Source organism: Gopherus evgoodei, chromosome 3, assembly GCF_007399415.2.
Source record: "Gopherus evgoodei ecotype Sinaloan lineage chromosome 3, rGopEvg1_v1.p, whole genome shotgun sequence".
Taxonomy (NCBI): Eukaryota; Metazoa; Chordata; order Testudines; family Testudinidae; genus Gopherus; species Gopherus evgoodei.
This window is the reverse complement of record NC_044324.1, coordinates 46,648,857-46,664,205: the sequence shown is the minus strand read 5'-3', so window position 1 is coordinate 46,664,205 and position 15,349 is coordinate 46,648,857. Positions and strand designations below refer to the sequence as shown.

Here is a 15,349-nt window from a genome sequence, read left to right as displayed (position 1 = left end):
GTAAACCTGGCTGACACCTGACCAGAGGACCAATAGGAGGACAAGATACTTTCAAATCTTGGTGGAGGGAAGTCTTTGTTTGTGCTTTTCGTGTTGTTCGTTGTTTGCTCTTGGGGCTAATAGGGACCAGACGGACACCCAGACTTTCCCAATCTTTCTGAATCAGTCTTTCATGTTTAAAAATTGTAAGTAATAGCCAGGCAAGGCGGACTAGTCTTATGTTTGTTTTCTTAACTTGTAAATGTGTCTTTTTTCTGGAAGGATATTTTACCTCTGTTTGCAATAACTTTGAATCTAAGGCAGTGGGGGGGAGGGGTCCCTCTAGTCTATATGAATCTGAGTACCCTGTAAAGCATTTTCCATCCTGATTTTACAGAGAAAACTTTTACTTTTTTTTCTTTCTTTAATTAAAAGCTTTCTTTTTAAGAACCTGATTGATTTTTCCTTGTTTTAAAATTCAAGGAATTGAGTCTGAACTCACCAGGGATTGGTGGGGGAAAAGGGTGGGGGATGGTTAATTCCTTCTTGTTTTAAGATCCAAGGAGTTTGGATTGGTGTGAAGCCTCTCAAGGCAACCCAGGGAGGGGAAAGTCTGGGGGGAAAAAGAGGGTTGGTTAATTTCTCCTTGTTTTAAGACCCATGGGGTTTGGGTCTGGGTTCCCCAGGGAAGGTTTTGGGGGAACAGAAAGTGTGCCAGACACTAAATTCTGGCTGGTGGCAGCATACCAGATTTAAGCTAGTAATTAAGCTTAAAAGTGTTCATGCATGTCCTCACTTTTTGTACCCTAAAGTTCAAAGTGGGAGAAAAACCTTAACAGGGTGTGTGGGGAGAGTGGGTGCTCTAGCTGTGGGTGCGGGCTCTGGGGTGGGGATGAGGGGTTGGGGTTGCAGGAAGGTGCTCTGTGCTGGAACCAAGGGGTTCAGAGGGTGGGAGAGGTATCAGGGCTGGGGTTTGGGAGGGGTTCAGGAGTGCAGCCTCCATGTGGCACTTACCTCAAGCAGCTCCCAGAAACAGAGGCATGTCCCTCCTATGTCTCCTACATGGAGGCATGTCCAGGCAGCTCTGTGTACTGCCCCATCCACAGGTGCTGCCCTTGCAGCTCCCATTGGGCATGGTTCCTGGCCGCTTGAGGTAAACACCACTCAGAGCCTGCACCTCTCCTCACACCCCAACCCCAGCCCCGATTCCCCTCCTACTCTCCAAACACCTCGATCCCAGGCCAGAGCACTCTCCTGCATCCCAAACCTCTCATCCCCAGCCCCACCCTGGAGCCTGCACTGCCAGTCTGAACCTGCGCCCCTGCCTCAGCCCTGATTCTACACCCACCCTCCAAACCACTCAGTCACAGACCAGAGCACCCTACTACACCCTAAACCCCTCAGCCCCACCCCAGAGCGTGCACCCCCTCCCACATCTGAACCCCAATGTTGTGAGCATTCATGGCCCACCATACAATTACTATTCCCTGATGTGGCCCTTGGGCCAAAAAGTTTGCCCACCACTGCCCTAGCCCCTTGGACCCATGTTGAGCAAGGGAAGGGTTGGAGTGTTTCTGTTAAAGTCAGGGACTGGGCGAGGCATATCCCAGGGAGAACAGTCCTGCAGCGGACAGCCCTCAAGCCACAGGAAGTGTGTGTGTGTTTTGTTTTTCTTTTTTGTGTGTGAGGGGTGTAAACGATGTGGCTGAAGCTGGGTTATTGAGGCCTATTGCCGGCTTGATGTAAATTACTCGTGACAGGAAAGCAGGCGGGAGGAGCTAGAACTACTCTCCGCCCCGTGCAATGCCGCGGGGTGTCACCAGGAGAGCTGCTGAGCAGCTGGACTTGGCGAGCAGCAGCTCGTGGGGCTGCAGAGGTACCCGTCAGAGGCAGCAGCCCCCGCCTTACCCCTGGCATCAGGAGCCTGACTGAGGCACCTGGGTGAATGCAGGGCGGGGGACACGTTTCCCCCCTAGTCAAACATACCCGCGCGCAGCCCCCTCGCCTGCGGGGCCAGGGGAGAAGCCTCCGATGCTGCCAGCCCGGTGCGGCAGGGCTGGGTAGGGTGGGGAGTCCAAGCCCGCGCCCGGCCCAGGGAACCTGCCCGCAGAGGACGGGGAGCAGCCGGCCGAGGGGTGAAGGTAAAGAGGGAGGGTGGGACGCCCCGTCCGCGGAGAGCCGAGCTCCGCCCAAGCCAGCCGGGCTGCTCAGCCCGAGGGCGAGTCTCGCTCTCCGGGCGGCGCCTGGCTTCCCCTCCTGCTCTGGGAGCCGCCGCCACCACCCGCGGAGCTGGGACGCGGCTGCCAAGGGCGGGGCGGGAGTCAATGCCTGGTCCAAGCCCTGCTGCGCTCGCCGTTCAGAGAGGAAGAATCCAGCTGCATGGGAGGAAATGAAGGTGGCGGGGAAGCAGCCGCCTCCAGCACCGCTCGAGCGCCCGGCCAGTCTCCTCGTCCCCACCTGGGCAAGTACACGGCGGTCTCTTTCTCTCCTCTCCCTCCTTCTCTCGCGGGCTCACCCCACCCAGTCCCGAGAGCAACTCTGTGCCCCCCCCCTTAACCAGGCAGCTGTGAGCGATCCTGTCCCGGGAGCACCAGTCTGCCCCCCTGTTTCCCCGGCGGCTCTAAGGGGTTTTAACTTCTGGGCTTGGGAGGGCGCGTTTGTCAGTTGCGCGCGGCACAAAGGGCAGCTGAGCGAGGGGGGGAGTCGGTGAACAAGATGAAGGAGAGTTTGCCGGGGTCGCGCTGCCTTTGCAGTCGGTGCGTGGAGCTGCAGTGCGAACCGGGGCACCGGGAGCGGACTGCCCGCTAAGGGTTGTGCAGCTGCGGCAAAGCGTGGCGTGGGATCGCTTAGGTGCAGTGTGATTGTTGTTCAGTAATCATCATAAAAAGTTCCGGTGGGAAACCGGCGCTATGCGTTGTGTCTCTTTCAGATGAGCTATCCTCTGCTACTGTGAAGGGTGTGTGTGTGTCTGCCTGATGTGCACACACCCTGGTAAATACATCTTCACCCCCAAGCGGGAGTTTCACTCTTCATGGGAGCTGCCTTACATTTACAGCTCCTGCCCTTATTGATAGTCGGGGAGGGTACAAATTACTCCCCCTCATCTCTCTCCAAATACAAGACATTTTCACTGCATTGTAGCTAAACAAATTAGTGATCCTTTTGTTAAATGTTCCTTAAAGGTTGGCTAAGTTTAGTCATGTTCCTTTATGCTGCAGCTTTGCCTTTGGAGGGTAAACTTTAAAGCCAGATGTGTGTTTGTATACAGTAGTCAGTGGAAAACAGCTGCCAAGCTGCTATTGATTAGTATGTACCCGGTACTTTGTTTTCAATAACCATATTTAGCATGTGTACATATTCTCTATTTCATTGGCTTAAGTTAGAACACACTGTAAAATGTTACTTTTCTCTGTGTTTGTTTATGAAGCTTTGGAAAGTAGGAAAACCACTAATAGATTTGCCAGGAGTGATAGATGCTGTATGGTCAGGAAGAACACAGCCTAAATAAGTAGGTACTGAATGGTTTTGGGTATGTACCATTGTATCTGTATCATCCTTCATTAGATCAGTTGCTAAACTACATTGCAAGACCACACACTTTAAAGTCCTACCAATATAATATTTCAATAAGATTTAACTTTCTTCAAGAGGATGAGAACAACTTTTTAAAAATAATTCATTTGTGTGTTTCAGCCTCCTTTATAATAATCATTCAAATGCAATTCCATACTGACAAAAATGGATAGAATCTTTTAATTTAATAATAAAGGTGCATTTGGAAGGGTAACTGATTCAGGGAATTGGAAAAACTTGCCACTCTGATTGCATATTTGAAAAATGATTTATAAATGATGCCCTCTGATAGTTGTTCATACCTTTCCCTAATTTAATAAATGAAGCCACTCTGATATAATTGACTATGAAAATCTTTTTATTAAATAAAGATTTTAATTTATTGATATGCCATTTTTCAGAGGACATCACTTAAAATTACAGTCATTTCAGTTTAGTTGCTACATTTTTAATCAACTGAGAAATAATGCAATACATAAAACTGGTTATTAGTATTAAATTATAAATCTCACTTTACCTTGTTTAAATCATTTGAACTGATTATTTGTATGGCTTAAAATGACTTACCAATCTTCACACATCTTTTTAGAAACTTTAGCTTCTCTAAAAGCTAAGTAGTTTTAATTTCTTGCCCATACTTTCTCTATAGCATTACTCCCAGGCAACTGGATAAAGGTTGATTAAATTTACTGTCATAAACACTTTGATATCTGTTGTGAAATTCTATAATTTAAAAAAGTGGAAGGAAAATCACATACATGCATTAGTTATGCTATGGTTATCAGTGATAGTCAAGGCAAGCTGGTCTAATCTTTGGAAATTTGCTTTTGTATTTAACCAGTGTATGTGACTCTCTCTGACTTTAGCCTTTATATGATGTATCACCTGTGTTCTGTGTGCTTAAAACTTTCTGACTGTGTCTCACTATCTGTGTATATTTACAAGTGTGTGTATTATAGAATTTACTTGTTGATAGGGATATACAAGTACATACCCTTGTTTTAACCACACAGTGTTCGATGTAAAAATGATGCGGTTTGTTATGTGTTAACCACTCACAAGCAAATAATATTCTTAAATGTAGCAGATTCTCTATTGTGTTTAAGACATGTTATTCCACTGCTTTTAAAGCCCTGTTCTTAAACTGTGAATAATCTGTATAGCAATTATCTGAAAATGTTAGCTGCTCTGTAGGTTGAAAACTAATGCACGGGTAATTTGAAGTATTTCATTGTTAAAGGTGAAGATTGCTCACTACTCTTCAATTAAAAGCCGCAATTAGTCTTCCTTTGTAGATATGTATTATGCCTGAAACATTAAGGGACAAAACCTCCCACTGACTTCAGTGGGAGTAGTATTGATCCCTGGACAGATGTGCAAAAATGTCATCTTTTGAACTAAGTATTGCAGGACTTTTTTTTGTCCTTATGAGGGACTACAGACTTGCTGCCACATGGAAGGGAAGGACAAAACATCTGTGGATTTCAGTGGGCTTAAGGATTTGGATCCTAAGCCTCAGAACATTGTCATAGATTGAAAGCAAGAAGCGTATACTTTGACAAGTTGCCTTTATTAAAAAGCATTTTTCTTAAAAATGCAGCATTGCAAAATGGTAAGACTTTTTTTTTTAAAGATTAATAAAATACAGTATGCATTTTAGTAGTTTAGACTGAAAAATACCAACGTGGATGCTAGATATTAGGTATTTACATATTTACACACCTTCATAAAAGGGACCTGCTTTTCAGAGGTGGAGAGGGGAAACAAATTTCACTGATGTCAGTGGGAGCAGTGGGGTTACAGCACCTCTGAAAATCCAGACACGTGAATGCATATGGAGATGCCTGACTTAATAAACCTTCAGTAATATGCCTTAATTACAATTAGCAAACATTTGCAAAATTTTGATATTTTATATCAGTCTAATGGAAATGTGTTTTAATGCATAGGAAGGTGCAGTGTATTGCTGCTGTTATAGTTCATGCAAAATCTATTAAAAAATAAGGTACTATTAATCAGTTATTTGACTATTAAATACTGCCAAACACAGGGCACCATTTCATTACCAGAATCCAAAGATATTTTAGCATAGAAAGAGCATGTGTGTATATTGGTTTTCCACAAAATGACACATCATTGCTCCATGAAATGCAGAGTTCAAAGTTATAATCAAATGTCATTTTGAATGGAGTCTCAATAGCTGCTTGAAGTAATTTCTGATGTTTGTAATCTTTGGTTTCTTATCCAGCTGAGTTTCAATTAGCATATGGTTTTCTGTCATTGTTGTAAACTTACAGAAGCACAATTCTGCTTCTGCATATAACTTGTCTTCTGCCTTTCTGTCAAAAGAAAATAAATGTATTCAGATGGCCAAACCCGTTAGCAGTGTTACAATGTATAGTCCATGGTTTTTAATGAGTTTTATATTATCAATCTGCTATTGATTAATATGTATCAAACACTTTGTTTTTAATAACAGTATTAGTTCAGTGCCTGAAAAGGAAAGAAAAAATGATTTTTTTTTATTACTGGCATGCTAATTGAAAGTTTAAAAATAAGCAGAAGAATTAAAATGTATGCATTGCCTGTATGAATCTCAGTCCCTAGAACAGTATTTTAGAGAGACTAGTTATGTAGCTAAAAGTTACTTATGTATATTTTATTTCACTCCTATTGGGTTAGTTAATATATTCAGTTTCGTAACAGTTTTGGTGACTAATGTGCATGGAAGCCATGGGAAATCCCACAACTAACCTCTTTCTTTTTATCTGAAGTAATGAAAAAAGTCTTAAGAAAAATAACCAGGGTTGTCATTTCCCCTCTTCCCCCCTTTTTAAAAACTTGTTTGTTTTGTCACCTGTGATCAGGGAGGAGATTCTGTTGTGTAAATGAGAGACCAAAAATGAAAAACACATTCAGGTGATTAAAATCTTATTTTGACTCAAATTTAGATGAATGTAGATTTATTTCAATTGTTAAACTTGTTTGGCAGATTTCTGGTGCCCAGTTATTAGCTGGTGCAAATAGTCATAACTGCATTGTAGTGAATGGATCTGTGACAGCTTACACCAGGTGAAGATCATCAGAATTATAACAGAATCATCCAAAACACAAGACTTAGTGTGATGGAGGACTCCAACTACCCAGACATCTTTTGAGAAAATAATACAACAGGGCATAGACTATCCAACAAGTTCTTGGAATATATTGGGACCACTTTTTTATTACAGAAGGTAGAGAAAGCGATTAGGGGAGAGGGTCTTCTCGATTTGATTCTGACAAACAGAGGAACTAGTTGAGAATTTGAAGGTGGAAGTCAAGCTGGATGAAAATGATCATGAAACGACAGAGTTCATGATTCTACGGAATGGTAGGAGGGAAAACAGTAGAATAAAGATAGTGGACTTCAAGAAGGGAAAGTTTAGCAAATTCAGAGAATCGGTAGGTAAGATTTGTGGGAAGCAAGTCTAAGGGGAAAAAAAGAGTTCACAAGAATAAGAAACTGCCTAAAGAGATATTACTAAGGGGCATGAGAGCAAAGTGTCCCAGTGCGTAGGAAAGATGGGAAGTATGGTAAGAAGCCAGGCTGGCTTAACTAGGAGATTGTCAATGACCTGAAATTTAAAGCTCAAAGAAGAGTTGTACAAGAAGTGGAAAGTAAGTCAAACTACAAAGGGTGTGTGTGTGTGTGTGTGTGTGTGTGTGTGTGTGTGTGTGTGTGTGTGTGTGTGTGTGTGTGTGTGTGTGTGTGTGTGTGTGTGTGTAAAATATAACACCCCCCTCCCAAATGTGTAGGGACAAAATTAGAAAGGCCAAGGCACAAAAAGAGGGTAACCGAGTTAGGGATATAAAGGGTAACAAGAGAAGCAAGAAGAAGACCGGGGACACGACAGGCCTATTACTAAATGAGGAGTTAAAGATGACAGAAAATGTAACAATGGCCAAAGTGTTAAATGCCTTTTTCGTTTGTTTTCACCAAAAAGTTAGCAGTGTTCAGACGCCTAACATAGTGAACATCAGTGGAGTAGGCTCTGAAGCTAACCTAGGAACGTGACATGTTAAGAATTATTTAGACAAGTTAGATGCCTTCAGGTCAGAAGGGCTTGATGAAATACATCCTAGAATATCTAAGGAACTGGCTGAAGAGTTGTCTGAGCCATTAGCAATTATCTCTGAGAACTTGTGGAAAACAGGAGAGATCCTGGAGGACTGAAAAGGGGCATTTATAGTATCTCTCTATAAAAGGGGGAATAAGGACAACTCAGGAAATTCTAAACCATCAAGTTTATCTTCAATACCCAGAAAAATAATGGGGAAAAATAATCAATTTGTAAGCACCTAGAAGATAATAAGATAATAAAAACAGGCAACATGGATTTTTCAAGAACAAATCATGTCAAACGAACCTATTGTCCATCTTTTACAGGGTAACATGCCTGGTAGTTAGCGGGAAGCGGCAGATATGATGTACCTAGACTTTAGTAAGGCTTTTGATACTGTCTCACATGGCGTTCTTATAAACAAACTAGAAAAATATAGCCTAGATCAGTGGTTTTCAACCTGCCAGAGGGCTGCAGATTATGCCTAAGATTTCCAAAAGGGCAATACCTCCATTTGAAAACTTTTAGGGGGCCGTAAATGAAAAATGGTTGAAAACTGCTGGCCTAGATGAACCTACTATAAAGTGGGTGCACAACTGGCTGGAAAACCATACTTGGAGAGGAATTATCAAGGGTTCACAAATGAACTGAAAGGGCATATTGAGTGGAGTCCTGCAAGGATGCATCCAGGGTCCAGTTCTATGTAATACCTTCATATATGATTTGGATAATGGCATAGAGTGTGCACTTATAAAGTTTGAGGATGATACCAAGCTGGGAGGGCTTACAAGCACTGTGGAGCAGTGGTGAGCTCCCAAAATCCTAAGAACCGGTTCCCTACTGGGTTCACTCGCTCCGGGTTTTCGGCGGCATTTCGGCAGCAGGTTCTTCACCCGGAGCAAGTGAAGGACCCGCTGCCGAAGTGCTGTCGAAGACCCAGTAGGGAACTGTGCAGTGTGAGTACAAGAACCATGTGCCTGTTTTTCCCCCCCCTCACCCATCCGACCCCAACCCACGGCCTGTCTCCCTCCGCCACCGGGGTAGCAGCAGCAGCCTGGGGCTTCGGGGGCTATTTAAAAGGCCGGGACTCCACTGCTTCTACTACTTCAGTCCTTTTAAATAGCTGCCAGAGCCCTGGGGAAGTGGGGGGCTCTGGTGGCTATTTAAAGGACCTGGGCGCTGAGGCAGCTGGCGTCAAAGGCCCTTTAAATAGCCCCTGGAGCCTCCCACTACCCTAGGGCTCTGGGGGCTATTTAAAGGGCCTGCAGCTCCCCTGCTTCTACTGCCTTCCCTGGCCCTTTAAATAGCTGCCAGAGCCTGGGGAAGCAGCAGGGCTCCAGCGGCTATTTAAAGGACTGGGGCAGCAGAGGCAGCTGGAGCCCCAGACTTTTAAAATAGCCCCCAGAGCCCTGCAGCCCTACTCCAGAGCTCCAGGAGTGGGGCTCTGGTGGCAATTTAAAAGGCCTGGGGCGCCAACCCCTGCTGGGAGCCCCAGACCCTTTAAATTGCCCCCTGGGGAAGCAGGGCCACCCTGGTACAGCACACCAGCTCTTGTCGGTACGCTGAACTGGGGCGTACCGGCTTACTTTCACCTCTGCCCCTACCCAACTTGCCCTGCTCCCTCTCCCCTGAGTGCCCTGACCTCATCCACCACCACTCAGACAGACACCCAGAACTCCCACGCCTACCCAACCCCCCACCTCAGTTCCCCGGCCCCTGCCCACCCCCCCCCGAACTGCCACCCCCCCTTCCAACAGCTCCCTGCCTGGCCCCTGCCTTATCCATCGTGTCCTCCCAGCCTCGGCCTAGCCCCCTTACCATGCTGCTCAGGGCAGTGTGTAAGGATGCTGGGTCACTGCGTGGCCCTCTGGAGCTCGCGGCCCCACCCCCCTTGCCTTGCTGCTCAAAGTGGCAGGAGCTGAGCTGCCTAGAGCGCTGGCACTGGCAGCTTGGCATGCTGTGGCTCTGCGAGGGGGCAGGACCCCAGCTGGGAGCTCAAGCGAGGGACTGGACGGTCCCATGGGCCAGATGTGGCCTGGGGACTGGAGTTGTTTGCTCACCTGTCTGCCCCTTTAACAGCCGGTTCTACACCAGCTTCTAAATTTAACAACCGGTTCTTGTGAACCAGTGGGAACTGGCTCCAGCTCACCCTGCTTTGGAGGACAGGATTGGTATTCAAAATGATCTTGACAAACTGGAGAAATGTTCTCAAATGAATAGGATGAAATGCAGTAAGGACAAATACAAGTACTACACTTAGGAAGACAAAAATAATTGCACAAACACGAACGGAGAGATAACTGCTTGGAAGGAATACTTCAGAAATGATTTGGGGGTAGGGTTGCCAACTGTCTAATTGCACAAACCCAAACAGCCTTGCCTGCCCCTTCTCTGAGGCCCCGCCTCCCGCTCACTCAATACCCTCTGTTGCTCGCTCTCCCTCACTCTCACGGGGCTGGGGCAGGGGGTTGGGGGGTGGGGCCAAGGGGTTTCAGGTGCAGGAGGGGGACTTATGGCTGGGGCATGGGATGCGGCTCCGGCTGGGTGGTGCTTCGGGTGGCTCTCAGAAATGGCAGCATGTCCCTGCGGCTCTGCGCATGCCGCTCCTGCCTGCAGGCACTGCCTCTGCATCTCGCATTGGCTGTGGTTCCTGGCCAATGGGAGCTGCAAAGTCAGCACTGGGAGCTGCAGAGTCAGTGCCGGATACCCTAGTCACTTCCAGGAGACACGCAGAGCCAGGGCAGGTAGGGAGCCTGCCTTATCCCCGCCGTGCCATCAACCGGACTTTTGGCCTGTTAAAATCTCCCAGATTGCTTTCAATAACAACCTGGAGATTGAGGCAGATTCTGGGAGACTCCTGGCCAATTCAGGAGGGTTGGCAACCCTATTTGGAGGGTAGAGTGGCTCTCAAAATAAATATGTAATACTGTTGCAGAAAATAGTGAGCATCATTCTGGGATTATTAGCAGGAATGTTGTAAGCAAGACATGAGAAGTAATTCTTCCACCTTACTCAGCTCTGATAATGCCTCAACTGGAGTATTGTGTCCAGTTCCAGGCATCATGTTTCAGGAGAGATGTGGACAAACAGGAGAAAGTTCAGAGAAGAGCAACAGAAATGATTAAAGATCTCAAAAAATGACATGTGAGAAAAAATTGAAAAAAATGGGTTTGTTTAGTCTGGAGCCCTCAGTGCAGGAGACTGAACTAGATGACCCATAGAGGTTGCTTCCAATCCTACATTTCTATAATTCTATAAGATCTGTCTGAAAGGTTTTTTCATTGAATTATTAGAGACTACAAATTATTTGGACCAAAAAGAGTGGAAGAAGTGCTGTGCATATTTTTTTTTTTAAAGTATTCTTCCCTCCCTCCTTTCCCGTATTCTAATGTGCCTGTGTGATCAAGTACTAAAATAGCTGCAGAACATTTAGGTGTACAACTTTTCTCTTTTAAAAAGTAGCTGACTGGGAAGTTGATATTTTATCAAACTCTGACAACCACCAATAAAGAAAAATATAATCCTCAAAGTGAACACTAGATGTCCTATTACCACAGTCGTTAGGAACTTTAATTTCTCCTTCCCATCTGTATGAGAACAACATTTTAAATCATTACGAACATTGCGTTTAAACTGGCTTGTAGGCTTTTGTGCCTCCCTCCCCTCACCAGACTGCCAGTGCTGCAAGTAATGTCATTTTTTAGCAAGCTAGCCCCTGCCAGCAGGAAGAATAGAGGAGTGCCTCTTTGCCATGGGAACATTCAGGTACGCAGTGGATACAGGAGCCTCTGATAGAATCACCCCCCCCCCTTGTGGAGCAAGAGAGGGAACAGCTGTCAGGTCTGCTGCTGGTGTTGTGCTGACTTGCATTTTGAATTAGGTCAGCTCTAGGGGGAGCAGTTGATGCTCCAAGGGTATGTCTGCACTGAAAATGCTACTGGGGCAAAGCTGCAGCTGTGCTGCTATAGCACTTCAGTGTAGACATTACCTATGCTGACAGGAGCAGTTCTCCTATTGGCGTCGATAACCCACCTCCCCAGGAGGGAAGAGCTAGGACAAGGGAAGAATTCTTCTGTCATCCTAGTATCGTCTACACCAGGGGTTAGGTTGGCATAGCTGCATTTCTCAGGGGTGTGGAATTTTCACGCCCTGAGAGTTGTAGCTGTACAGCTGTATTTTCCCAGTGTAGACCAGCCCTTAGACTGTGTTAGCTGTAAGTGACGCTAGTGTTGCCAAATGAAGTGGCCCTGCTGAACGCTGTTCCTGTCAGACTTGGTACCATTCGCCATTGAGCCCAGCTGAGGGGATTCATTAGTGCATGTGGCATGCGTGGCTCCAGAGGGAAGATCCGTCATGTGGCCCAACACATGCAGTGTGTCAGCAAGTTGGCGGGGTGATCTCACATCATTTGGGTGGGGTGGGGTGGATGTAGAGATATGTTAATAAGATGGCAGAGACTGTCCATAGTGCCTGCTATACCACTTGCACTCTTGCCTTGTTAATTTGAGGAGTGGTGATAGGATGTCTTGCTGAATTTTTTTATTTCCAATGGGGGTTGGACTAGATGACCTCCTGAGGTCGCTTCCAACCCTGATATTCTACGATTTACCCCTTCAGTTCTTTTAGAGTACATTTCCACCATTAACTTGGTATTTTACTTCCAAACTTGGCATTAGTCCATGATACTCATTGTTGATTGCATTCAATCTCATTAATGACTCTGTCAATAAGGAATACACAATGAGCAATTAAATTCACACCCTCCACTTTCCCCATGTCTCCATTAAAATCGATAAGAACTCCATCAACTTAAAAAGTATTAATTTCAGTTGTTTCCAAAATCACATCATCTTCATAGAGGTGCACTATAATGAAATTGCTATGTTCTGTTGTTTTTTTCCAATCTTTTTCTATTAAAATGTCTTGCAGGAAAATCATTTATCAAGTTTATTTTTGTTTGAAGGGGACTGACTATATGTCATTGCAAAACTTTGCTTCTATACCTATATATTACAAAAAAAACCCTCTCTCTAAATTATGGTTAAGTACGGGAAAGTGTTTTCTAAAAATCAAGGGAATCAACAATTAAATCAACATTAACATCCTCACAAACTTCGATTCACATGCCTTACAAGCCTTGTATCATGCTATCCAGTCATGGTCACATTGCTCTGCTCTTCAAAATCATTCCACAGCTTTTCAATTATCACATACAAGCACTTGCAACAGTCCTATCAAATTAATCAAAATGACACTCAAGCATACAACCAAAATTTTAAAATTATTTATGTAGAGATAACGCGAACATCTATCAGTAAGCTATCTTAAGCACAATGTTGTGATGTTTTGAGTCCCACTCCTCCCCCAACACATGTACACTTTTTCTATCAGTTCCACATTCTATTCCATATTGAAAGTGGTTTTCTTAATTTTTTTTAAATGGTTCAGCATATGGGAAATGTCAAGACAATGAATGTAAAGGAAGTACTTTCACTGTGGAATGATACTGGGCTGTGGGGAAGGTTTGGCAGCAATGCTGGGGAATTGGGCAGATAAAGTAGGTGGTCCAATACCACAATTCCGGCCATTCTCGCTCCTCAGAACCTCTACTCAAACACATTTCTGGCCAACTTTGCATTCAGTTTTGGTGGTGTTTTTTTTTTAAACATTTCCATCCTCATGATGACCTGCTAAATTTCACCATGATTCAGTTTTTACAGGCAGCATCTATTGTTTACATACTACCCTGAACGTCCTCAGGTAGACTTCTTATGTGGATTGGAGCCTTCCAAGATTCATTGTCCTTTAAGACCCTATGCCACCGGCACTCCCAGCTATCTCCGTGACACCACTGATTTCCTGAGGAAACTACAGTGCATTGGTGACCTTCCAGAAAACACCATCCTAGCCACCATGGATGTAGAGGTTCTCTACACAAACATCCCACTCACAGATGGAATACACGCTGTCAGGAACAGTATCCCTGATGATGCCACAGCACAACTGGTTGCTGAGCTCTGTACCTTTATCCTCACACACAACTGTTTCAAATTTGATGGCAATATATATCTCCAGATCAGTGGCACCGCTATGGGCACCCGCATGGCCCCACAATATGCCAACATTTTTATGGCCAACCTGGAACAATGCTTCCTCAGCTCTAGTCCACTCACACCCCTTCTCTACCTACGCTACATTGATGACATCTTCATCATCTGGACCCATGGGAAGGAGACTCTGGAAAATTCCACCACGATTTCAACAGCTTCCACCCCACCATCAACCTCAACCTGGACCAATCCACATGAGAGGTCCACTTCATAGACACCACGGTGCAAATAAATGATGGTCACATTAACATCACCCTATACCAAAAACCTACCGACCGCTATGCCTCCCTTCATGCCTCCAGCTTCCATCCCGGGCACACCACATGATCCATTGTCTACAGCCAAGCACTGAGGTACAACCGCATCTGCTCTAACCCCTCAGACAGAGACCAACACCTACAAAATCTCCACCAAGCATTCTCAAAACTACAATACCCACATGAGGAAATAAGGAAACAGATCGACAGAGCCAGACGTGTACCCAGAAGCCTCCTACTGCAAGACAAACCCAAGAAAGAAACCAACAGAACTCCACTGGCCATCACATACAGTCCCCAGCTAAAACCCCTCCAACACATCATCACGGTTCTACAACCCATCCTGGACAATGATCCCACACTTTCACAGGCCTTGGGTGGCAGGCCAGTCCTCTCCCACAGACAACCTGCCAACCTGAAGCATATTCTCAACAATAACTGCACACCGCACCATAGTAACTCTAGCTCAGGAACCAATCCATGCAACAAACCTCGATGCCAACTCTGCCCACATATCTACACCAGCGACACCATCACAGGACCTAACCAGATCAGCCATACCATCACTGGTTCATTCACCTGCACGTCCACTAATGTAATATACACCATCATATGCCAGCAATGCCTCTCTGCTATGTACATCAGCCAAACTGGACAGTCTCTACGGAAAAGGATAAATGGACACAAATCAGATATTACGAATGGCAATATACAAAAACCTGTAGGAGAATACTTCAGCCTCCCTGGCCACACAATAGCAGATCTTAAGGCGGCCTTCCTGCAGCAAAGAAACTTCAGGACCAGACTTCAAAGAGAAACTGCTGAGCTTGAGTTCATCTGCAAATTTGACACCATCAGCTCAGGATTAAACAAAGACTGTGAATGGCTTGCCAACTACAAAACCAGTTTCTCCTCCCTTGGTTTTCACACCTCAGCTGCTAGAATAGGGCCTCATCCTCCCTGATTGAACCTACCTCGTTATCTCTAGCTTGCCTGCATATATATACCTGCCCATGGAAATTTCCAATACATGCATCCAACAAAGTGGGTATTCACCCACGAAAGCTCATGCTCCAAAACGTCTGTTAGTCCATAAGGTGCCGCAGGACTCTTTGCTGCTTTTACAGATCCAGACTAGCACGGCTACCCCTCTGATACTTGTCCTTTAAGTGTTTCTTGCTGGGGCACTTAATTTGTACATTCCTTTCTCAAGAAGCTGACCAAATGCTTTACTAACGCTACTTAGAAATCAAGCAAGTAAACAGCCAGTATTCATAACTTCAAATACAACAATGGCACATGCATACAAATAGGATGAATAGCTTCAGTA

General features: G+C 45.3%; 1 protein-coding gene across 1 annotated transcript in view; it reads left to right on the top strand.

Moving 5' to 3' along the window:
- Positions 1-2,349: 2,349 nt before the first annotated feature.
- The window catches only part of SNTG2 (syntrophin gamma 2), a 522,138-nt gene continuing 509,138 nt past the window's right edge, over positions 2,350-15,349 (top strand). The window contains exon 1 of the mRNA XM_030555522.1: positions 2,350-2,440. Coding sequence (XP_030411382.1) covers positions 2,369-2,440 — 72 coding nt within the window. The 5' untranslated portion in view covers positions 2,350-2,368. The remainder of the gene's footprint in view (positions 2,441-15,349) is intronic.